The 24,848-nt window shown below is 39.9% G+C and overlaps 1 protein-coding gene and 1 long non-coding RNA gene across 6 annotated transcripts in view; one reads left to right on the top strand and one right to left on the bottom strand.

Moving 5' to 3' along the window:
• Positions 1–11,741, top strand: part of rapgef6 (Rap guanine nucleotide exchange factor (GEF) 6) — a 48,609-nt gene extending 36,868 nt beyond the window's left edge. For 4 of the 5 annotated variants that reach the window (XM_032532749.1, XM_032532747.1, XM_032532748.1 and 1 more), the window contains 8 exons: positions 20–240; positions 582–755; positions 997–1,143; positions 1,806–1,925; positions 3,743–4,007; positions 5,640–6,175; positions 7,117–7,473; positions 8,418–11,741. In XM_032532749.1, the coding sequence (XP_032388640.1) occupies positions 20–240; positions 582–755; positions 997–1,143; positions 1,806–1,925; positions 3,743–4,007; positions 5,640–6,175; positions 7,117–7,473; positions 8,418–8,440 (1,843 nt within the window). In that variant the 3' untranslated portion in view covers positions 8,441–11,741. The remainder of the gene's footprint in view (positions 1–19; positions 241–581; positions 756–996; positions 1,144–1,805; positions 1,926–3,742; positions 4,008–5,639; positions 6,176–7,116; positions 7,474–8,417) is intronic. The other variant, XM_032532746.1, reaches the window with a different exon arrangement.
• Positions 2,802–21,198, bottom strand: LOC116699988 (uncharacterized). Its single transcript, XR_004334548.1, has 3 exons — positions 21,188–21,198; positions 17,197–17,206; positions 2,802–2,875 (listed from the first exon to the last, which is right to left on the bottom strand). It is a non-coding gene; the product is annotated as an uncharacterized LOC116699988 (long non-coding RNA).
• Positions 21,199–24,848: the final 3,650 nt, after the last annotated feature.

The raw sequence follows: 24,848 nt of genomic DNA, 5'->3' as shown, positions 1-24,848 counted from the left end.
TTTCTCTTCCCCTCACTAGGTCTTTGAGTCAAGGCAGCACCAACTCCAACATGCTGGACGTGCAGGGTGGTGCCCATAAAAAGCGAGTACGTCGCAGCTCGCTCCTCAATGCTAAGAAGCTGTACGAAGACGCCCAGATGGCCAGAAAGGTGAAGCAGTACCTGTCCAACCTGGCAGTGGAGATAGACGAGGAGAAACACCAAATCATGTCCCTGCAGTGTGAGCCGGCTTACAGCACTTGTGAGTAACGGAAACTGAAACTACTTTGCTGAGTGAACACATCAATTATTTGTGTCAATATTCCGTGGCATGAATAATTGTGGATTGGTCAGAAACATAACTTTCTATGTCAGCAGAGTATCAAGTCTTTGACCATCACACAAAAGTACATATATCAGATTGCATAATTTCATTGAGCATTATTCCAAGCATCCCTATGGATGCAATATCGTTTTTGACTATATTTTCCAGCCACTAATAATAACACTGAACAGGGAGAGTACCGTCAGTGGGAAGAGTGCAATGTTTTGAAGTAATTCTGTTTTGTTTACACGTTTTTTTTCTTCTTCCCGTGGTTGCAGTGTCTAAAAACTTGGGTGAGAGACGATCCACTAAGTCGGACATGTCTCCAGTGTCTCTGCGGTCGGCTCTGCCCTCGGGGAAAACACAAAACAGGGTGTCACAAGTCCTTCAGGTCCAGGTCCCTCTGAACCCTCTACGGAAGAAGAGCACTGCCAAGGACATAGGCCCACCCAGTTAGTACACCTGCACTATACTGTTTATTATCATTATGCTTAGTTATGTTGGGTTGTGCTTTACTTTTATGTATAATTTCATTTTGATCATCCCGTTGTCTTTGTCCTTATCCTTGTACATCACATTCATTGATAACCACTGATTAAGGATTAGGTGGTGTAAGGTGTAACAGATATCTAGATTAATTTACTTTTCTGTAACCTGTAACCCTAACATTTTTCTTGCTTTTTTCTTTCCCAGACTCCCATTCTCCCCAGGTGGTGAAGAAACCTCCAGTGAACTCGTCAGAGGAATGGAGTACCAAGAGACCATCTGATGACACCGTCTCCACCATCTCCTCCCTTCACTCTAGCCCCACGGTGTCGCCACAGGGCTCCCCACGCAAAGGTCTGTTTCAGAAACTGCTTTTTCACACTGGATGTTTTTATCCAAGGATAAAAAGAACTTATGTTATCCAAGGTGAAGAGGTAGAGTAGAGGTATTAAAACAATAGCCTATATCCACGTTGTTCCACTTCCGGTATTGCTCTGTTGCACAACAAGAATTCCGCCAGATTTCACACATTTTGGCCGGATATGAAATACCTTGGGCTTTCTATGTGTTGGAATTTTAAACTCGATTTAGGAGGACTATGGTGAAACTTTTCTCAGATCTCTGCATGGTAAATTTAGACAGATAGCTATACTATCTGTCTAAATTTACCAAAATCTGAGTTTCCTGTTGCACGGCTAAAACAACCTTTGAACGTACACGTTCTACCAAAACAAGGTCCTACCCGAGGCTATTTTTCAGAGGCGCCATTGCCGCGTATGGTGCTTAGCGACACCCAAGGCAATTGTGATTGGTTTGAAGAAGTTTTTCTCCCATCCTGGATTGCATGTGTTTTTTGCTTTAAATAGTTACTTAAATAGTTGTTCCGTCCTGAACAGCATGTATATTAGGCACCCTGTGACTTAAATCTCCGACAATCCTTGTGTTGTAATTGAATAAAAAATGAAAAAAGCCCTTATATTCATCTCTCACTTCAGTTTCCTTTCCCCCCTTTTCAGTGGGAGGCGTGGCCAAGTCCCAGAATTCCAGCCAGATGAACTTGTCCGGATCTTCGTTGTCACTGACCAGCGACGCCAGCACAAAGGCCGGCACCAACAGCCTGCGGAGCTACGGCATAGGTGGGGTTCATCTCCACAAGAGGATCCTATTGATGACCGGGCAACACAGCCGAGAGAATAGCAGGGAGAGACAGAGTCAGACAGAGGAGGAGGAGAAGGAGGAGAGAAGAAGTGATGGGGAAAAGGGGAAAGAGGTGATGACGCAGGAGTACACAGAGGAAGTTCAGAGAGGCAAGTTTCCTTCAAGGCAAAGGAGAGGGAGAACCAGGCAGGAGAACAACCAGGGTGCACAGGCAGATGCAGGGCTAATGCTACTGAGGGTAAGAGCAGGAAGCCCTACACAGACATGGACAGGTACACATGGGGTGCATCCCATGGTCCACACTGGGTCTCCTCCCAGTCTACACAGGTTGGAACCCATGACTCTGTCACCTGTCTCCCAGCCTCAGTTACTGCAACCCAGACCCCCAGAGTCCCCCATTAGGACAAGGCTGATGTCACCATTCAGGATACTGAGGGAAAGAAGTCAGTCCAGGGAAAGGCTAATGGCCGTTAGATCACATCTGAGCGGTGGAGAGGGAACAGGAGAGGATGTGCCCTCCTCACCTCAGGATGAGAGACAAGGACAGGCAGAGCAGAGAGCCAAGAGGGCAGTCAGCCCAAACCCCTTCCTCTGGCTCTGCAGGGACAGACGCACCCAGAGAAAGACTGTCTGACAGAGATAACATTTCCAGTTATTTACTGAGTAAAAACAGTGACAGTGAAGAAAAAAATGAAGCTAGGGATATTTTAGAGAGATTTTCTGTTGATGATCGATTACAATTATTGAGAAGTAATCACTGTTAAACTGATGCCACCACATTGGTACATGGTGGCACAAAAACAACTGTAACTTGAGAGGAAAGAGTCTCATATCCACAGTAATCATAGAAAGGTGACAGAGTTTTCACAGCAAACATTGGGAGAACAAATAAGAAAAAGATATTTCATAAACCATTTCACTTTGTTTTCTTTTTTCATGGGAATAATCTTGTCAATCTTTGTGTTACAATGTCACCAAACAACCAAATGTAGCAAAATATGTCATTGTCAAAGCAGAGAAAATATTCACCTTGACTTTGACAATTTGGAAAAAGGTGTTACTATGAAATATTATTCTACTGAAATCCAATTTTGAAATGCATCATTTTCTCAAAAAAAGATGAATTTTCTTATTCCATTTTGTTGACATGCACTATTTTATTACCATGTTCCTTTAGTTTCACTGCCGTTGCAGTTGATTTAGTTGAGCAGATGTTTTTTAATAATAGTGACCCCAACAATGTCCTTCACAGTCATTTCTACACAATTCAGAGTCAACATCAACTTCACATTTTGTGGTCATTACTTATTTCTGCTTAGTGTTACTGGATTAACAGTGTTATTTTGAAGTATTTGCTATTAAAAAGGGCACAGAAACATGAGATTGTCTTCCCATATATACTGTGTGTTTGTGTGTGTGTGTGTGTGTGTGTATGTATATATATATATATATATATATATATATATATATGTTTTAGTTTTTGTCACATTCTGGGTGCAAGGTAATTTAAAGTGCAGTGATTGTCTAACATTCCCTTAAAAATGATAGGAAGATGATGAATTGGGCAGAATACAATCATCAACTTCCACGCTACTGGAAGGGGCTTTGAGTGAAAAGGCTCAATATTGAAACACAGCCAATCTTCTCTTTTTTTTTTTTTTTTTTACTTCATCTTTATTTTCTGTCTTTCCATTCTTCACTTGCCCCCATTTAGCTTTTTCATCATTATTATAATCTGTATTTTCCTTCATGTTCAAATGTAAATGTATTAAATGTTCCTCTCTTGTCTGTCCAGGTTATGCTCTCCTGCCAGCCGGTAAAGCAGACAACCTGTCGGACTCAAGTCACAGTGAGATCTCCTCCCGCTCCAGTATCTGTTCCGTCGACTCCGTGCCGGCTCCTGGGTCTGACGACCGATGTAACAGCAGCAACAGGACCTGTAACGCTGCTGCTGCTGTTATTACTTCTACAACTACTACTACAACTTCTGCTGCAGTTGTTGAGAGCATAGCAGCAACGCATGCATACTTAAATGCTGAGTACAACCAGCCCAGCACAAGGTGATTCACTTCAGTTTTATCTAATCTGTCTGGTTAATTTAGTTAATTTTGGTCAAAAAGAGGGAACATTGGAGTTTTTCAGTGTGTACTTTTTTGCATTGCAAATTTATGAGCACAATCAATGTGTTCTTCTCAAGTAACAGAACTACAGTCTAGTAATACAATTTTTGTATTACAATAACATAACAATAGACTGCAGAAGGGAAAATACTGATGTTATGACGGAGTTAAGTTTATCTTAACTATAGTAGAAAATCCTTTTCTACTTCTTCTGTTGTCACACTGTGCATTAGTGAAGTACTCTGAGATATACTTCTAAAATGCAAAGTGGCTCTCTGGACTGAACATAAATTACAAGAGGACCTGAAAGGTCACTGAATCAGTGGGTAATTGGGGCTGTAATCTTTACTGGGGTGGGGGTGAAAAATCACGGACATATGCGCTCCGGATGCTACTAAAATCAGTGACCAGCTCAGCACAATATTCAAGACACCCTACCTCCATGACTCAAGCCTCTAACCAACAGGACACACTCACACACAAACACATGATCATCCAAAACCTTCCCAATGACAGATATGAGCAAAAAGGCAGCACACATACACCGTCGAGCTGCTCTTCCATTTCCTCTCCCAGCTGGATCCCAATTATGTTCTTTCTTCATTAAAACTCAGAGAACCGGAAGTCGTAAAACACTGCAGGTTTTTATTAGTCTTACATTTACTGCCCTCCTCCTTTTCTCCGTTAACATCTTATTGGTTTTCACCCAGGCTGCTTTTTAATCTGGCTGAGTAAACAACAAACCTCTTTATTGTCAGCTGTTTGTTTATTGTTCCTCCATGATCAGGCCATTCCCTCCCTTAAAGAGGAGACTATAAAATATCACCTGACGCAATAATGTGTCTGCTTCTCTGATATTGCTTTACCAAGGCAGCCTTGCCGTATAACACCGGCCCGTTTTATGAAATATGGCCCAGTTTCATTAAGTGTCTTGTTTGTCCAGTAAAACCGTGTCAGTGAATCAAACTGCTGGTTTATGAAAAGCAGCTGAGGAGAAAAACTCTTTTTAAAGCCAGACATAGTGATCCGTCATCCAGGAAACACTGTCATAATAGTTTCTTTGTTATTTTGTGGTGAGCCAGTGTACAGATGAGGCGTAAACTTTAATGGCTGAACATTCACGATAAGTGAAAAACATTCACACAGAATCTGTGCAAAAATCTCTCTTGCAACATTTTGGTGTGAAGTTTAAGATTGTGACGATTGTGATTGAGACGTCACAAATCACCGATGTAACATTGAACTTTATCCTATTTTAATTTGTCATCCTTTGTTAGTGTTTTGCTAGTCCATGACTCTCTGACCTGCATGTCATCCAGCCAACAGCTTTTTATAGTTATTGAATCTCCTCTTTTGGCCTCCTCCCTCTCTCTCTTTATTGTCAGTTCATTTCAGATTGACTTCCCTCCACCTTTACCAACTGTTTACTCAACAGTTTACTATCATAATGTGCAACACACTTTTCAGTTTCCCTTTCTCTGTTCTTTTCTTTTATCGTTCTAGTCTTTGCCTCATTTACTCTCACACTGAATTTACTTATCTTATTGAGTGTGTGTTTTCTTTCATTTACAGTAGTTCCTCGTCATTAGTTCGAGGATATGTTTCGCGAGCCTCCACCTTCACCTCCTCCATCTCAACGGAGGAGCTGACCCCGGACCACACCTCTCTGGACTCTGTGGCCGACAGCGGCCGCGGCAGCTGGACATCATGCTCCTCCAACTCCCACGACTCCTTCCAGAGTCTCCCCCCCTCCTCCTGCCGGCCCTGGGACCACGGCATCCACGGGCTCCCGCACACTCACCTGGGCGCCTTCAAGCACATGCAGCTGGCTGGACCGATAGCCGAGGTCGAGGGCGCCGCTCGCGCCTGGATAAACGAAGATGCCACTAAGCATCACTCTAGAAACTCCAGCTCAGATCTCTCCAATCAGTCGCGGCAGAGCTGGGCGTCGTCCAGCTCGCTGTCAGACACCTACGAGGGGAATTACGGGACAATAAAGCGGCGAAACACCTCGGAGCACCCCTCCTCACCAACCAACGAGGAAGGAGGGCAAAGCACAGACCCTGTCTACAAAACGGTGACGTCAAGTACAGACAAAGGCCTGATAGGTGAGGGGTCAGGTTGCGAGTTTGAGTCCCTGTAAACACAGTGTGACCTGGTCAACTCGAGAGCTAGTCAAGTAGTCTTTTCATTTAAGGCTGTTTTTGTAAAGCCATGCAGAGGTTCACGAGCCCAGACGGCAGTCTATATTTCACATTCAACTTAAATGCAGTAAAAAAAGTTAAGTCTGCTGTTTTAGGTGAATTGATGCAGCTTTCTGTTGCTTGACTTGCCGTAATTGTCTAGTGAACATCTGGCAAATGCTGCACTCTGGCATTGTTTGGATCTCCGAAACAACATTCTGCAGTTTGCTAGTTTTATGAGGATAACAAAAGATTTTTTTTCTATTTTGACTTTAGAGTAGTAGGGAAGGGGTAAAGTGTGTCCACCGACAAATCAATAATCTATTACTACAGCAACAGACAATGATTTGACAGAAATGTTTATAATCGATCAATCGTTTAGTCAATCATTATCTGATTCCAGCTTCTCATATGTGAGAATGTGTCTTGTAAACTGAATCTTTAGATTTTGGACTGTTGATCAGACAAAACAAGTGACTGAGATGGGCAATTAACACAATTTCCAAACGTTTTTAACAACGAACGATTAATCGATTAATCTGGTAAATTAGAGATTATTATTAACAATGAAAGTAATCATTAGTTGCAGCTTTAGTTCTGTCTGTGTCCACTGCAGCCATCCATCTCATTGGTTGTATTTTTTTCTTTTGATTTTCAACACATTTTGATGCATGTATTAGTTATAAAGTGTTTTGGTAAAACATCACATTGATTTAATTTTTCCATCATTTTCTTTGGTTCCTCCCCTCCTCACACAACTCCTTGCACACCTCCTTTTCAACTTCCTTTGCCATTTCTCCCCCACTCTTCATTCCCCTCTTTTTTTGCTCCATCCCTCCTTCCTATTAATCCACACCTCCATCCAGTGTACTGTGTAACATCCCCCGCCAAGGATGAGCGTTACCGAGCTCCCCCTCCCACCCCTCCAGGCTACCAGGGTCTGGCTCTGGGGGATCTTGGCCTCACAGACGGAGTAGTAGGTGGGCCAGGAGGTCTCCTCCCCAGGCCTCCTCACCTCCGACCTCCCGACTACAGCGTGGCCCTGCAAAGGAGCAAACTCCTGCAGAGCCCCGGAGCGGCCGGCGGTCTGGCTGAAGCGCGGAGGCTGGCTAGTAACCATCACCTCCTCCAGCAAGAGGCCCGGACAGCTGGCTCCACGCAGGGCCAGTCCAGACCGCCCAGCATCTGCCTCCCACCTAAGGAGCTGGCTGACAGTGAGGACGGTACGTCTCACAGGGTGGTGACATGATAAAGCACCACTCTGAATTTCAGAGTATGACTCTTGAGCATTTAAAACCAGTAATGTTAAAACAAACGCAAATCCTAATACATATACAGGGTTTCCGCCAGGTCCTAAAAAGTCTAAAATTTCAAAATCTACATTTTATGGCATTTGCTGAAATAATGTGTTCTAGGTCTTAAATCATTTTAAACAGTATGCAACACTACCTGATTATGCCCTTTTTTTAAATTCAAATGGTGTTCTTTCACTAGTTGAAATATAATAGTGCTGTGTTAAGACTACAAATGAGACCAACATGCAACCTATATTGCAGCCAATCAGCTTTCGTGTTGATGGCACAAGTCTCTTTCGGATTGTACCACAGACATAAAACGGATTTTACTCTTCAGCTACGGGGAACTGCAAGTTCAGCAATACTTGGCTTAAAAAGGTTTTGGTTACACTTTACTTGAAGTTATGTACATAAGAGTAACATGACACTGTCATTAACTTGTCATAAACATTAACAAGTCATAAACCTTTATGACATAACGATCTTTTAGTGTCATTAAGGTTTTGTCAAGTTAGGGTTTGACAAGTTAGAGTTATGGTTAGGTTTCATGTGTCATGACAGGCTCATGTGTTCATGACAGTGACATGCTTTCGATTAATTGTTACCAAATTTAATTTAGGGCTTAGTTGAGGTTGGGATTAAGGTCTTAAACTTCATTCATAATGGTCTTAAAAGGTCTTCAATTTGACTCCGTGAAACCTGCAGAAACACTGTTACATATTATTGTTTTTTCATCATGCTCACATTCTTTGGCTGGTATGATTGTGATATTACATTGCAATCTATATGGTATTAAAAAGGTCCTTAAAAGTCTAAAATTGAACTTTGTGAACCCATGCAGAAACCTCATAATCCTCTCTTCTGTTTTCCAGATGAGCAAGTGTCAGCAGTGTAAAGACAAGTTGTGTTGATCAGGCTTTGGACTAAACCAGCAGCCTGCCATAAAAACCTGTCCGAGCACATTCTCCAAGCCCCACACAACCCTCTGTGACATCACCACGGACCATGATGCACCCCTCGACCAGACCAGTGGGTCTTGTGAACTCTCTTTTCCACCTCCCAAGACTTTTACGATTAACTATTTTTAAACCCATTTCACAAAACAAAGAAGAGAAGAAAGATTTTAGATACTTTTAAAAAGTTCCTAAACATGCAGAAAAAGGCGGGGGACGGACGTATAAAAGGCTGCCTCGGAAACTGACCACCATGTACCTCCATCTTGCGCTCCAAGCGTTCTTGTTTAGTTAGAGGTGTTTCACATTGGTTTTAACAGTTTTATTGTTGTACAAAGATTCTTATTTTCATTTGCATTTTTGAGCTTTGCAAAGTTTTATGTAAGGAGGAGGAGGAGCAGACAAAGGGATTGAAAGCTGTAGTCAGTAGTTTAAAAATGACGGACATCAGCTCATGGGGAATTCTTTTGGCAGTTTTTGTTCGTGGTTTGCTGTCAGATAAAAAGAAGATGAATGGAGATGAATAAAAGACTAGATTTGGGTTTTTTTAAGGGGTCGTTATGGGCCTCTATCAAACCCTGGCACTGATGATTTATGGACATAAGTAAGATCAGTTCCTAAACAAATAAATCAAATGGCAACCATGGTTTTCCCTCCTCCTTGGGAGGTGAAAAACGAGAAATTAAACTCCTGAAGTAGCAGCCAGAGACCATGTCTGTTTGTGTTTGCGAACCTATTGTACTTTGTTGATCTTTACAGAAAGAAAGACAGAAAAAAAAAAAAGACAAACGGCATCTCTCAGGCAGTTGTGTGTCTTCGTGTCACGCTGTCCGCCAACCAATCACCTCTCTTATTGCTTGTTCAGTCTGACGCGAGGTACTTTAGCGGCATGCTGCCTCCTGGATGTTCCATAAAAACTATATTATAACTCGTTTTTAATGAGCTGAAGAACAAATGCCTCGCTGCTTCTTGTGGAGTAAAAAGTGCATTGTTATTTTATTGCTATGATAAAACGATAAATTAGCACTGTGTGGTCGCACAACGTGCATGGAGATGGTGTGCATAAAAACAGTGTTTACACCAACGCTTACACATTTTGTTTACAGTGTTTATTGGACTAGTTGTTTATTGAATTACATGCTGAGATGTTAAAGTGTAACGCTTTAGGTTCATTTGACCTTGTACATTTGTTTATAAAGCAGCGGGATAATGAGATGCAGGAAAAACTTTGACTATGTGCTCACAGTGTACCTCTCGTATCGGTTTTGCTTCTTATTTAAAAGAACGAGCAACAAAACTAGTCAACAGATAATGTATTTTAACACCCGGCTTGCATCTCCATTCCATGTTCATAGTACATTTTGTAGAATATTTAAAGGATTTGCTTGAAAAATTATCTATTTGTATTGAAAACTGAAGCAAATTTGTAAATTCTGAGTATTGTTTTGGAAATGGAAAAATTGTTGCAGTGCAGCAGGGGTGTAACTGGAATTAGACGTTCTTTTCTTCTGCTGTCTGTCTCGTGCTCTGTGATGCTTCTTTTGTATTCTTTTGCCACACAAAGACTTGAAATGAATAATTCTAATATATACATGGCATATATATGAATTTATACATATATATTTAGGTTTTTTCGTTGCCATGAGAAGAGAGTCCTCTATAAAGGCTATTTTTGAATATTTTGTTAGGAGAAATAATCCAACGTTGTGATTGCCCTGTTTCTGTCTTCGGGCAGGAGTCTTTCAAGAAATTTAGTTTAAATATAGTTCTTGTCATTGTTGACTGTTTTGACTTGTTTTCTCCCCCCACACTCTGTTGCTGGTGCCATTTCTGCTCTGTCTATAATCAAAATTGCTGCTGGGTTTTGGGATATGAGTGCTTGTGTGTGCGTGCGTGCGTGTGTGTGCGTTGTGGAAATATATTTGCAAGATTGAGATCAACATAACAATTTTTTTTTTTTCCTTCTTGATTGACTATGGGTGTACAGCACATAAGGAAAGGCTGAAAAGTCAAATTCTGTAAAAAAAAAAAAAAAAAAGGCACAGGGCATTCAGACTCAGGCTGGATGATTGAAAAAGGTTTTTTGATGCCATTATATCCCAGTTTGATTTTAACAGAACAATCCCTGCCATGATGTTGTGTCTAGTATAGTCTCTGTTCCATCTCAGCTATGTCAACTCAGGAGGACTTTCAACTTTTCTCTTCCCTGTACTCATTTAATGAATATCACTCCAAGTTTTTATATGAATCAGGAGTATCCACTGTGACCCTCACCCAAGTCCCTTGATTGTTTTAAATCCATCTTGATAGCAGAAACTTCATAACAGACAGTCACATAATGACAATTCTATCCTCTTATTTTTTTGCACAACTGTATTCCTCAGATTCTTAACCATAAATCAGTATTAATGTTCTGCATGAATGGACCATTTAAAAATTAACAGCATATTTTCTTTCCAAGTATTAGCCTGGATGTTATGATTTTAGTCAGTGTGTGTGTGTGTGTGTGTGTGTGTGTGTGTGTGTGTGTGTGTGTGTGTGTGGGTTGTGTGCGTTGTGTGTGTGTGTGCGCGGTGCATATATATATATATATATAAATATATATATATATATATATATATATATATATATATATATATATATATATATATAATATATATAATATACACACTCACTCACACCTGCTTTCTGATGTTGGATTGAGAGCTTAACATCAGGCAACAGTTTACAGAATTTACGAATGAAACTTGGCACACGTTGGTCACATTGGATGTTTGTTTAATTCCTCTCGTGCTCTGTAAACACTCCAAAATACATTTTTTGTTTCCTTTTTATTTTTTAGGGCTTAATTCCCCCCCCCCCAAGTCCAGTCCTGACATGTTACCCAGAATGCAATAAGAGAGATGTGTGTTTTATGTAGACATCTTTTTTTTGGCATTACAGCAGAAATGCACAACAATAAGCTTCAGTGTGGTGAGTGTGCTGCACAATCTGTACAAAGAGGTATTAACTTGGTCTGTGGCTTAAAGTTTGCTTTCGTCTCACTTCTCATAGCTGTTGTAACTTATGTCTTTTAGAAAGACAACATGATTTTGCTCGTAAGCTTTTTATGTATTTTTTACGAGTGATTGTAAATAGTTGTTATATTTTTGTTTAAGAGAATGTTTAAAAAGGAAAAAAATACCTTTTATTTCTCAAAGTCTACTGATAAGAATTTGGACAATGAATAAAATGTTAAAACGATTTTGTGTCTTTATTCATGGTATTCTTCTTTACTAATAGTTCCCTAAACAAAACCTGTTTTTTTTTGTTTTTTTTAGGATAATTTTACCTTTCAGCTGGGATGAATCCCAGTTGACAGATAGATGCCATGTCTTTTGACCTGAGACTAACAGGAAATGTGTGGATTGTTTGTTACCATTTTGGTGTAGTAGCCACTTTACAATTTTTATAGGACAGCTGAAGAAGAGAAAAGGGAGAGAGAAGGGGAATGAAATGCGGCAAAGGGATGCAGGTCGGAGTCGAACCCGCAGCCGTTGCATCAAGGAGTGAACCACTATATATGGGCACGCGCTCTGCAAGGTAAGCTACCCAGGCAACCCACTTTCTGATACTTCTGACCAGTAATTTTTCTCATAAAAGAGAAGGAATCTAATCTCCTCGTGTTCTTCAGATGTCCTAAGTTTCGTCCTCGCTGTGTCTCCTGCGCCTTCTGCTGTGTTCAGCTCTATCTCAGATCTGATCAAAGATGGGAGAGCATCACGCTGTGCTCAAGGTTAGGTTCCTTTTATTTCTTATTAAAGTCATGCTGCTTGCTCTGTCTGTGTATAGAGGAAGAATCTACCAGCCTGTAATGTACAGTAGTAGTAGCCTATTATGGTGCATTTCTTCAGATGCATCTGAACAGTAGGGCTGCACAATTAATCAATTTTATCGAAATCGCAATGTGAACGACCCGGGGAGCGCATGAAAGTGGAACCCAAAGCGATACGGTGGGGGGGCAAATGTCAGGAAATATCGAGAGGTGCATGTAACAGCACGGATTAATAGCATAATGACCCCGAAAAACTCTGGGCTTCTAGGCTGGATACAAAACCTTCTTTAAGGGATAGGAAGACAACAAAGACATCAGCAGAACGGGGCCACTGTTAGCGTTTAGCTGCAAAAGACAGTATGTTTCTACTAGTTATATTATTAAGTTACAAAGTTATGAATCAGAAGTGAAACAGCCGTTTGACGTCATGTATGACGCACTGGACCCCAGAATTGATAAAAAGGCCCAAAATGGTCTACGTTGGTTATAGCGCCCCCTAATGGCCTATCTTTACCAAATTTGGTACAGAGCCTCCGGGCGGCATGCCAATCAATCATCACAGGTGTGGTATTGATAGCATTTATTGTGGCAGAGATATTGCAATTGCAAATTTCCCATTGAAATGCATTGAGTTTTTAGACAAAACTAACAAATGATTATAGCGCCCCCTAATGGCCCATTTTAGCCAAATTTGGTAGCAAGCCTCATGGAGCGATGTCAAACATTGCCCTCAAGTCTTTTGCTGATGACATATAATTTAGCCGAGATATGGGATATGTGTTTGGTAGCTTACTACAAAGAATGAGTTTGGTCGTCAAATGCGCACACGTTAACGTAGCAACATTCTATATACAACTTTTTGTCATGGCCATTTGGAGATGCTACAAACCAGGTTTCGTGCAGATCTGGGTCAGTTCAGCTAAACATTCAAAGTATTCATTTGGAAGCAGGAGTCCAACAAAACAATTACCACTAATGGTCCACTTACTCTTTCCAGAGTCTTTAGACATACCACACGCTCTAAATCAGCTAATGCTCGGATGTAACTGCGACGGATCTGTTGACGCTAGTAGCTGTTTTGGCTCCTCCTTTGTGTTGGTGTAAAAGCTAAGCATTGAAAGTTAATAGATAATAGTTTCACTGAAACTGGGGTATTTTTGTGTATTTAATATATTAAAGTAAATTTAAAATACCAGATGTATTACTTAAAGAAAGTATTTCCACCTTTCTGTCCAACAAAGTGACTAAGTGATTTTATGGTACGTATTTTGTCTTGTGAATACACAAGACAAAATACGTACCATAAAATCTAAAGAATATAACAAAACTAATCAAATTACGTTTAGTGCTTGGAACTTTTGCCCAATCTGACTTTTACACTTGACACATCTGAACTGCTTCTTAAAGACACTATAGCCTGCTGTTTCTGCGATAAAGTTAGAATGATGTGTAATGGAGACGGAACAGGATGGTGAGGGGTTGAGGGGGGAGGCATGCTAACCAGCACGTTCAAAGAGTTGGTCTCTCTACTTCAGAGAGAATATTCCAGAACGATGAGAGAAGTGAAAGTTGTGCTCCGAGAGGGATTCAACTGGAAACGAGTAGGCGAAATTACACACAACTTCAATTATACATCACAAAGGGCAAAATACCCCCACTGGATGGCAGGGAAGGAATTGTGGAAAAACAGGAACGCTCGGATCTCGTGTGTGTGTGTGTGCGTGTGCGTGTGCGTGTGCGTGTGTGTGCTAGCCACACCTCTCCTCTGTTTTTGACTTTGAAGTTATGACTTTGTCAGGAGCAGAAGCCGAGAGCAGGAGGTGGGAAAACATAACTTTACCACCTGAGGGTTGTGCGCACACACGGGGGTTGGCTTTTAGCATATCCCTGTCTAAATGAAAATTTGTGAAGCAAAACAGTTTGGAAAATATTCTGTCACCTGTACAGTATCAGTGCTGCCCTTGAGCGCACACGTATACGTGAGCGTGCATTTGCCCTCACCTACATAAATGAAAAGTTGGTTTTCTGTGTGCATTGTTAACCTTTGAGTATCTTGTTTCCTAAACGATCACGCAAAATTCTGTCTCGTTATTGTAATGTAGGCATGAAGGAAAAGTTTATTTTGGTAACATTAAGTCTGACTTTCAGATGCATGATTTATTGGCAACACTAAAAGGCGGGACAAAAAGCAACTGCTATAGATAGAGGCAAGGCACACTTATCATTTAAATTTGGGGATACATACTGTACTTTGCAAACTGGCTGTGCACTTTTAGTGTTTGAATGCTGTTTTGGGGTTTTGCGCTCTGTGAAGAAGTTGCGAAGGAGGTTTCAGCCACACTTTCTGTCCAGTTCATAGGCCAGTGTGTGATCAATTTTCTGAGGACAGGGGATGTCCAGCGGAGTCATTATTAAACTTCATCATATTGTTCTTCACCTGCTATGTCACATGCTTTAGGGTCACTGGAGTTGTTTTTTTTCTCTTGTTGCCAACCTCAAGTGAAAGTCTGAAAACTAATAAAAACAAACAATGTAACGATCACAGTTGTGAAAGTACTGTGGAATTTACACAACATATGGAATGTTTTATAAAGTTTACATAACAAAGGTTTTACAAACAGAAAAGTGGAACAGAACATTTATTTATTCATGTTTTTAGATTTGGTTTCTAATAAAACTCTTTCTAATTTTGGTGTTTGTGTCCCCAGCCATTTGTCAAAACAAATATTGATTACTTGGAAGTGTCACTTCACGGTTTGTGTTATCATGTAGTAGTGACAGGAGATCAGCAGTGGCCTGAACTCAACAAAGAAATCAAAGGCAAAAAGGGGCAAACCTTTGTTGTGCTGCATATAAATGAAGAAATGTAAATTTTCTTTTCTTTCTTTTTTCATCATTTCTCCTAGACTCCAGAGCCGTCCTCTCTGGGCCATGTGTTGGGCATAGAGGAACAAGCTAAGGTGGCACCCTCCAGGGCCGCTCTGGCCATTTGTCACCAGTCCTCAAGGCTTCCTGCAGCTTGTAAAGAGGTCCAGGTCAGTGTCCTTGCATCTCACTGTCCTCTACCATGTCAGCAGTGCAGCACAGATAAATGACCTGACAAGCCCACAGAATGTAACCGCATGGTAAAATCCTGCAAGTAATCCTTCAAGCTTCTTTTCCTTTTTATGGCATTTAGGTGTCAATGTGACTCTCTTGAATCTCACTTAACTTTTGGATTAATTTGGTTTAATTTGCTAGGGTTGTTCGCCTTTGACACTAGCAGCAGATTTCACAGTTACAGGGGAATCTGTTAATTATTTTAAGTAGTTTTGTCTTGGTGACGTATTTTAACTATACCTGTGTTTGAAGTAATTCTCAAACCATTCTGCTTTTACTTTTTCTGTTGCACAATATGTCTTTAATGTAAGGTTGGTTTTAACCACAAGCAAAAACTTTAAAAACTGTTGTCTAATATCTGGTCAGGAAGGATAAAAGTGCTGGTTTCATCTTTGGGTCAATACAAAAGGTCTATTTTAATTATAAATAGGTCTGGAATACCTTGCAGCGCCTTTTGCCGTTTGACTTTCTTTTAGAATCGTTAGTCTTGAAAGTTTCATTTTAAATCATAACACTAATTTCCGATTTCCATTTTTCATTCATATCAAAACTGTCATCAGGAGATTCATGATGTAGACTTTGTTCACCCTCTTTTTTTCAAGCACAGTTTATCTTGTTGAATCATTTCTTTGCATATGAGCTTTCATTCTTTGTTTCTGAAGATACTATGTTAGTTTTAAAAAATATACCTGTATATGTATAAAAAAAAAAAATAACAGAGTCCAATGAGCCTGAAAATGTGCTCTCCTGCTGTTCCACTAACAACCATGAGGGGGCAGTGCTGCATTGTGAGAAACAATCACAATGTTTTTTTCCGGTGGAAAAGCCCGGTTTATGGATCTATGTTCCCCCATGCATTCTGCAGTATTTGTGAAAAATGGCTATTCTGGGAGCATATCTCCCCCCAGAGATTGGCCATCCTATTAAGGTGCAAATTACCAACATGTTGCCCATGTTGGAACAATGCAATCCTGGCTTTGTGAAGGTAATTATTATATCTGTCTCAATTGTCTTTGGCCTGTGTGCAAAAGTCTCCTCTCATCCTTTAACTAGTAAATGTTGGTCCCTAAAGGAGGATGGTTGCCACTCCTCCATACTGAGATTCCCTTGTTGTCTTTAATCAGTAGTTGACTCACTCTGTGTGTATAATTTAATTCACTTAGTGGGCACGCAGAGTTAACTTTGCTTGGTGTCTATATTTGTTTCTGCGTTTCACTTTCAATAATAGTCATGCCTTTAAAGTAGGATTGTATGCTGTATTATGTGCATTGTGTGTGTCTGTGTGTCATTGTGATTATCATCATTATCATCATCATCATCAGTATATCAGAATCACTTTATTCGCCTAATGCATCAACACAGAAGCTCAAGTAATTCAAGTAACACAGAAGCTCGACAAACAATGTATGAGAACAGTTTAAAACAATTATCTCTTTTCAATGTTGTAGTTTGTAGACGGTCCCGAAGCACTCGTCTTACCGTCTCAACACCAGAACTAAACAGAGCTGAATTACAAAACTTTTATGCATTTCTTTCACATCTACTGCAGTCAGATTCACCGTGTTCACTCTGAAGGAATCCATGCTCATGTGTAGGCCCTTTTTATGACATTTTAAACATGTTAAGAGGCTAAAAACAAGTTTCAAACTTGCCCTGTTTCAGTGTTCTGGGTTCAAACTGTAGCAAGAGGATAACACGGTTTAGGCAACACCGATTGTTTTTGTTTTTTTCTCTACTGACAGCACTCCAAATTTACAAATAACAGTGCTACGTGTTGAAATCAACCGGAATTCTCCTTTAATAAGGCTGACCAAGGGGGTGTCGTCTGCAAATTTAATCAACTTAATGAAACTGTTGTTGGAAGTGAAATAATTAGTGTGAAGTGAGTAGAGAAATGGTGACAGCACGCACCCCTGAGGTGCTCCAATGTTGGTGGACCAGGGATCAGACGTGCTGGCCGAGCTGGACAGTCTGTTACTGAGAAAATCCATGATCTAGCGGCAGATAGAGGGTTCCACCTCCATCAGTGACGGGTTCCCCCGCAGCCTCTTGGGTAGGATGGTGTTAAACCTACCATATGCATCCTTACATCGGAGCCAGGAGAGTTGAGGTGGTCCAGAGCATAGTGTACGCCTAAGTTAACTGCATCATCTACTGAGCATTTTGCTCTGTAAGCAGACTGCAGTGGATCAAGATTGGGAGCTGTAATGGGTTTAAGATGGAACAGAACCAAACACTCAAGACATTTCATTAACCAGCATATGATGCCAAAGAGGAAGCAGGCTATCTATCTATCTATCTATCTATACATCTATCTATACATCTATACATTCATATCTCTAGCTGAGATATTGATGCTCAAATTAACTTTACTGTTCACTTTCTGTCCTGTATTCAAAATTTATAAAGTCACATTTAAAACATTCTGAACAAGATGTTAGCTGCTGTTCACATCCCCTTCTTCTCCTTAAGCAAGGTTGGCAAAGGATCACTCCTAAAATGTGTGAGAGTGTTTGTGTGTGTTTCTAAGCTTCACAAGAGTAAGGAAGTGTGTCTATATCCTTACCAATGCTAAGACTGACTGACTGAGTGTATGTCTGTACTTAGTTTCTCGGGTTAAACTCACATGTTGAAGGACACGCCTGACTTTTTTTGGCCTTTTAGAGGAAGCAAATGGAGAGAGGCGAGGATGAAAGGAAATTGAGAGAGTTGACTTATCTTATGGTGATTGAATGTGGACAGAAATTGACAAAAAAAATGACAAGAATGGTCATTACTGTAAACGCATGTTGGTTTCACACATCATCATCATCTTTAGATCTAGTTGGCTTGGTGTGGACGACGTCTTAAGGCTGGTGTTCTCCAAAAAAAAGTGTACTTCTCCGGGCAGCGCATAGGCAGGTTTTTTTTGTATGGGTTTTTAGTGTAACATTAACATGTTTTTTTTCTGTTTTGAACCACCTCCTGATGGAAGTTGGATCAAACAACCAGCTTCGTTGACATGGAAGACGCCCTGACACATTGGTTGACATTTGATGTGTGTTCGTCAGCTCTTCTGCGAGCCTCTATGGCCGACGGTTACCAGGGTTAGAAAGAGTAAATAAATCGGCTATATGTAACTCTTAGTTTGTGTCTGATTCTAGTGGCCGCTTTGAACAAAAGTGGAAAGTGGAAGTGTTTTTACCACACTTGCTGTCATAAAGGCCCACTGTATATTACTGAGTTAGCGTTACCACAAAGTCATATTAAGTTAAATGTTTCGCTCAGACAGAAAATCATACATTAACAATACATTACAGATGCATCGTTGCATTTCAAGTGTTACTTGATATATTTGCATACGGTAACTTAGCCTTGCCTCAGGGACGTCTTTGTATCATTTACAATCCCGTAATTGTCTCCATCTGTTAAAAGCTCGACCAACATTGACTCGGGTTTTTTGCCCGTCATCTCCCTTTTAGCTTTTTTTTGTTCTGCATTTAATTTAATTTTTTTCTGTAATGTTCCTGCTCCAATATTAGCCATAACTACAACAGATAACTTCTAAAATAAAATTTAAATACAATCAGGTCTGTAAAAGAAATCTCCTGCTACCCTTTACCTGGCTGGATACACTAACACAAGCTTTTCCAGTGTTACGCCAAATTCTGTGACCCATCAGAATGTGTGACTGTAGAGCTGATCTACATGCCGTAAATCCTTTTGTGACTTTGCGGGAAAAATTGGACCCAGACAGAGGCATTAATAAAAACTTTATAAAATTAGAGTTCATTACACTGTTAGTCTTGTTTGCTGTTATAGGTCAATTTTGAAAATCACGCAGATTCAGAAACGTGTAAAAGTTACATATAGTTGTAAGTATATTTAAGTAAAAGTAAAATTACTTGTGTATAAATATAGTTATATAAAAGTAAAAAGCAGATCACTTAAACTCTTGTACTCATAAAATCTTTTGCTGTGTTTGTCCGTGAAGACTTTTGGATGTATTTTTGCAGAAGCATAGTTCAGGTCGAAGATGGAAGAGAGACTGTTCGAAGCAGCAGCAGAGAGAGAGAGAGAGAGAGAAAACTGGAGAATGAGAGAAGGAAGAGATGGGGAGAGGAAAAAAAAAGAGAGTTTTCAGAGGGATAATCTAAATACCCCCGACTGAGGAAACTGCGGAAGAGCTGCAGAGAAATGGATGAGAGAGGTGATGGGGGGTACTTAGTGGGAGGCCCCTCCTTTGAACTAGATGTCAGGAGAGAGAAAGGGAGAGCAAGGGAGGGAGGCATCTCAGAACAGATCAGAATGTAGCAGAGCAGATTAAAGACAGAGAGATCACAACAGAGTTAAGGAGACTAGCGAGACTGATGGTGATTAAAAGCTCCAGGAGGAGAGGAGAGGAGAAGAGAGGAGAGGAGAAGAGAGGAGAGGAGAGGAGAGGAGAGGAGAAGATGCTGAAGGTCTAACCTCCTCCGGTGCCTCTAAGCTGCAGCCAGGTCTTTGATCCTGCACTTCATTTAACTCCACTGTTGGACATCCTCTCAGTCTGATGCACATGATTAAAGGTCCATTCCAGAGTTTATTTGACATATACATTATTATTCACACAGACGCACAGGGAATTTGAGTTAAAATTGACCTGTTATTACATTTTACAACTTTACTTGTGCCATCTTGATTCAGAATACAGCAGGGCATGCTGGTAGCTGAGCAATCTAAGAGGTGTGTGAGGTCATTGGGTCAGGGTTGGGTCAGCTGCTGTTACATGTCGTCCCTTTATCTTCATTCCATTGTTACTATAAGCTATGGGGTCACATATAAACACACAATTGTCTACTTCCTTTCTGTTCTGCTGTTCAAAATTCAAAATTCAGCAACATTTGAAACAAACAGCTGGCGTTGGTTGTTATGTTTCTAGGCCACTGTAAATCAAATCTGATCAAACCACAGCCAAACTGTCTTAAGTCTTCAAGTCTAAGATAATAATTCCAAGGATGTTTTGAATGATTGTCGCTTATTTATTCATTAATGCTATATAGATGGAAAGAAATATTTCAAATTTATGTTGTCAGAGGCTTAAAATTCAAAACTAGAGAAAAGATGATAAACACAAATGATTCCAGCAAGAAACAGAAGTAAAGACTCCATTCTGGATAGGCTGCCCAGAACAATTAAAAATAAAGCCCACGTTGGATGATTCCACATCCCACGATTTACATCCATTTCCAACGTTCAGTGCCAACACAGAAAGTAATGTGGCCTCTATGTAGCAAGGCAAAAATTAATGGTGTGGAGGTCTGGGTGATGCATGGTTTTACTTCATCTAGCCTAATAGCTGGTTTCATTTGCATTGAGAGATGATTTTATGGAAAGTATTCAATGCCAATCTCTATGTACGGTGAAGGGTATGTGATGATGTCGGGCTATTTTAATTCCAAAGGCCAAGGGAACTTTATCCGGATGCATAGTATCCTGATCCATGAAATAACTGGCCTTTATTAATAAACATCTGCCTGCCTCCATGGAAATTTAACATAGGGGTATGTATACTTATACCCCCTGGATTTTAAGAAAGAACAATCATTTATGTACAATACATTATTCATTCACAAATAAAATTGGTGTCCTTAAAAGGTTGGATTTTTCCTTTTTTTAATTAAGGCATTAAGCTCTATTTACAAAAGATGATTTTTGTATTCCTCTTTTTAGTCAACTTTATTGTGGGATCCTAAACTTATGAGCAGCACTGTAGCTCTGGGGAGTTATTCCCCGGAGTACTTATGTTCTCTTTCACCCAGCATGTCTCCTTGGATTAGAGAGTTACCAAAATCATGGTTGCAGCTGTCGCCGTGGTCTTGCTAAAAGTCGTGCAATGCCCTGTTCCATCCTGCTACACTCCGTGGTGCCCTGCTACGTCCTGCTGTGCCCTGTAACGCCCTGCAGTGCCCTGCTATGCCATAAACTACTACAAACTCCTATTTCTAGTCACTGCTCCATATCGTTTATTGTGACAGTTATTGCCACTATTCATTACACCCCCAACCGGCCCCGTCAGACACCACCTACCATGAGCCTGGGTCTGTCTGAGGTTTCTACCTAAAAGGGAGTTTTTCCTTGCCACTGTTTCACTAAATGCTTGCTCTTGCTCTCTTTTTCTTGAGTAAAAGTATTGTCAACTAACCAGACATCAAAAGCTTTGGTTTTAAAAGATTAACTTTGAAATCCAAAGTCCATGATGAATGCACAAATCAACAGAAAAGAGATCTCTGCCTTGGCTCTGCCATTGGAAAATTCACATTTCTCAAAATGTCTGTTTCCATTTATTTATACTAATCTGCTTGTGCCACTGGAGTAACAGGATCCAACAAACTAATAAAAGAGTACCATTATCCAATGAGTAGGATCTGTTCATTTATTTAGTTCTTGTCTTTACTGGTATAAGTAACAACCAAGGTGCTGTCCTAACAGCAAGGACAGTCAGGAATATGACCACACAATAAATGTTAAATTTTTCAAGTATTCAAATCATGTCTATTCTTTTCTTGTATGTGAAAAAAAGCAAGTCATTTAGGCATGCATTCTTAATTAAAATATTGAATTACAAAATAAAGTTTGATATCTGGCGTTGTTCTAAGCCATGTAGTCATTTAATAACTAGGCCTAATTGGTATTTAAAAATAACAACCAATAGAGTCTCCACTGATTACCTGACAACCTCACAGTGACAACAACACTCCAGATAATGACTGTGCCCAGCAAAGAAATAATCTACAACATGTTTTTACATTTCATTTTGTATTGTATAAACAAGGAAGACATGCCTGTTGATTAGCAAATTTTTCAATGGTGGGTGCATTTTGTCACCTTTTGACAGAGACAGATAGCTGTATAATAATGTAATAATAAGGGAAAAAAATAATGTGGGCTACTTGGCCAACTAACTAACTAACTAACTAACTAACTAACTAACTAACTCTGAATGTACCCTTTAATCTGTCAACGGCCCGCCCACTCTTGACAGGTGGTCCCGGTGCTGCTCATCAGCAAACTCTTCCAGTTATTTTCTACGTCTTTTGCTTGTGAGACAAGAAGAAAAGAAAATATATGAAAATAAGGAAAAAGAACAGTAGTTCAATTACCGATTTGGCTAAGATAGCTGAATCTGCCAAGCACCTACAAGAGCCAACGGACACAGAAAACAGCTGTTAACAGATGGACACTAAACAATAGTGTTTTTTTTTCTGTCATGACTTTGCTGTAACCACTTCATACTACTTCTGCTGCTGCTCAAGCTATTGTATAGCATTTCATTAATATGGACTAAGCTACTACTTTATGGAGGAAAGAATGCTACTCGATCGTCATCAACGGCCCTCAACTTCACTGCCAGAGCTCCTGTACTGTAAGTACTGTACCTGCTGATGTCTTGGCTATGAAATTATGACTGCTTTACTGTATGTCATATCTTGGCGTGTGCTGGGTGGCTGTCATTACCTGCGTAGTCTTTATAGTTCTATCAATTGTAGGACTTTCTTCATTTGACGGGAGACTATTTTTTAGATTTGGGCTGTTGGTTTGGCATATGTGGTGTTTTCATACCTTTTTAGCCTACTACATTATGATAAAATGTGACTTAACGTTGACTATAGGCTACTAACGTATGACTGTTATGGACTGAATTGAAATTGTGGCTTTGTATTTTTTGTTATTGTTTTAGAGTTGAGTGCCTCTGATTTCTACTGGGCTCTGTAGGGATCATGTACACATCTGTTTTTATCTATTAACATTATTTTCGTTCTTGTGGCTGAATGAGGAAACTCAACAAGACTTTTCTCACACATAGGCCTACTGTGGTTAAACACTTTTCCCACATTCAGTTCGCTATAGAGACATATTTCAGTAAGGGATTTATGCCCCGCTTGCTTTATAGGGGTGTGCAAAAAAAATCGATACACATCTGTGTCCCGATTCAAGCTCTACCAATTCAAAATGGATTCATAGAATTCCAAAAATTGATTCATGTTTTTTTTTTTTTTTTGTAATGGTACCTACACTTAAATTCTGTGTATCGTTTTTTTAAAATTGAGAATCATTAAAAATCGATATTGAATTGAGACATTTTCTAAATCGTGCACCCATACTGCTTTATTTTACATATAATTAGCCCTATGTATAAACCACTCAGCTAAGCTTTATCCTGCTGCTAGACTATTACATTCATGTGTGGATGGCTCCAAAATGTGAGCCTGTATTATTGTTAATAATCAGTTGCCTGAACCACACAGTTCAGTTAGCTAGTTTATCAGAGGACTGCTAGATTTATAATTATCTACTACCTTCAATTAGAGATTGTATTTAATCATATCCTGCAGTGGGTGGGTAAGGCAACATGGTGAAAAGTGTTTGCCCCTAACATAGTAGAGTCATAATAACTGAAGTCTTGCTCTTTATCTACTGGGGTTGTTGGTTTTCCCAAGCCTCTGCTATGTTGATGCTGGGTTTTGCTCGCAAGGAGTGACAAAGTTAATGATGTTTGACGTGGATTTGAACACTGGAATATTTTTCACATAATATTGAAGAAGTATTAATTCAGTCTATAGTTCTCCTGCAGTTCCTTTATCTCTTTCAGCACTCCTTTCAGATGTGGCTTATTCCTTTCAGTACAGCATGTTGCCAGTTTACCATAAGCTGTAATAATATAATGAGGTAAAACCTGTGATGTGCCGCTTTACCAACTACCTTTAAAATATTAAGGCTGGGCGATTATGGAGAAAATCAAATATCACGATATTCTTGACCAAATACCTCAATGTCGATATTGCGACAATATTTTATGGTTAACTATTGGTGCTTTAACAATATGTTATTTACACAATGAGATTTATGATAAATATTCTCCAGAAATCATTTAATGACTTAGTGGGTTAAGGTAAATAATAGAACAGCTAGAACAGTCTGGTAAATTAGGAAGATTACATCACTTTAATGTCTTGCAGCCTGTAAAACCAGGTAAAGCCAACACAAAGACGATATCTAGTCTCATATCGTGATATTGATACATCGATATATTGCCCAGCCCTATAAAGGTTTACAATTTCAATTGTAGAGTGGAATTTATTTCACAGTGAACCAATTAGGAGATCTAGCACATACTTTTGTTTAATCAAAAGTTAATCAAATCAAAATCTTGAACGAAGAGTGCAGTGGGACGTATAGTGAAGAAGTCTTTATCCATGATGTTCCACTTCTGGGATTGCTGCGTTGCCGTAGGAAATTTTGCCGGATTTCACTCTTTTCAGCCGGATGTACACTACCGGTTAAAAGTTTGGGGTCACTTATAAAATTCCATTGCACGCCATTATAGACAGAATACCAGCTGAGATCAGTTGCATTGTCTTTTTTTAACCAGGGCAGCAGTTTTCAAATTATATTATGTGCTTACATAATTGCAAAAG

This window comes from Etheostoma spectabile, chromosome 13 (assembly GCF_008692095.1).
Source record: "Etheostoma spectabile isolate EspeVRDwgs_2016 chromosome 13, UIUC_Espe_1.0, whole genome shotgun sequence".
NCBI lineage: Eukaryota > Metazoa > Chordata > Actinopteri > Perciformes > Percidae > Etheostoma > Etheostoma spectabile.
Note: the sequence above shows the minus strand (reverse complement) of the source record. Positions and strands in the feature narration are given on the sequence as shown.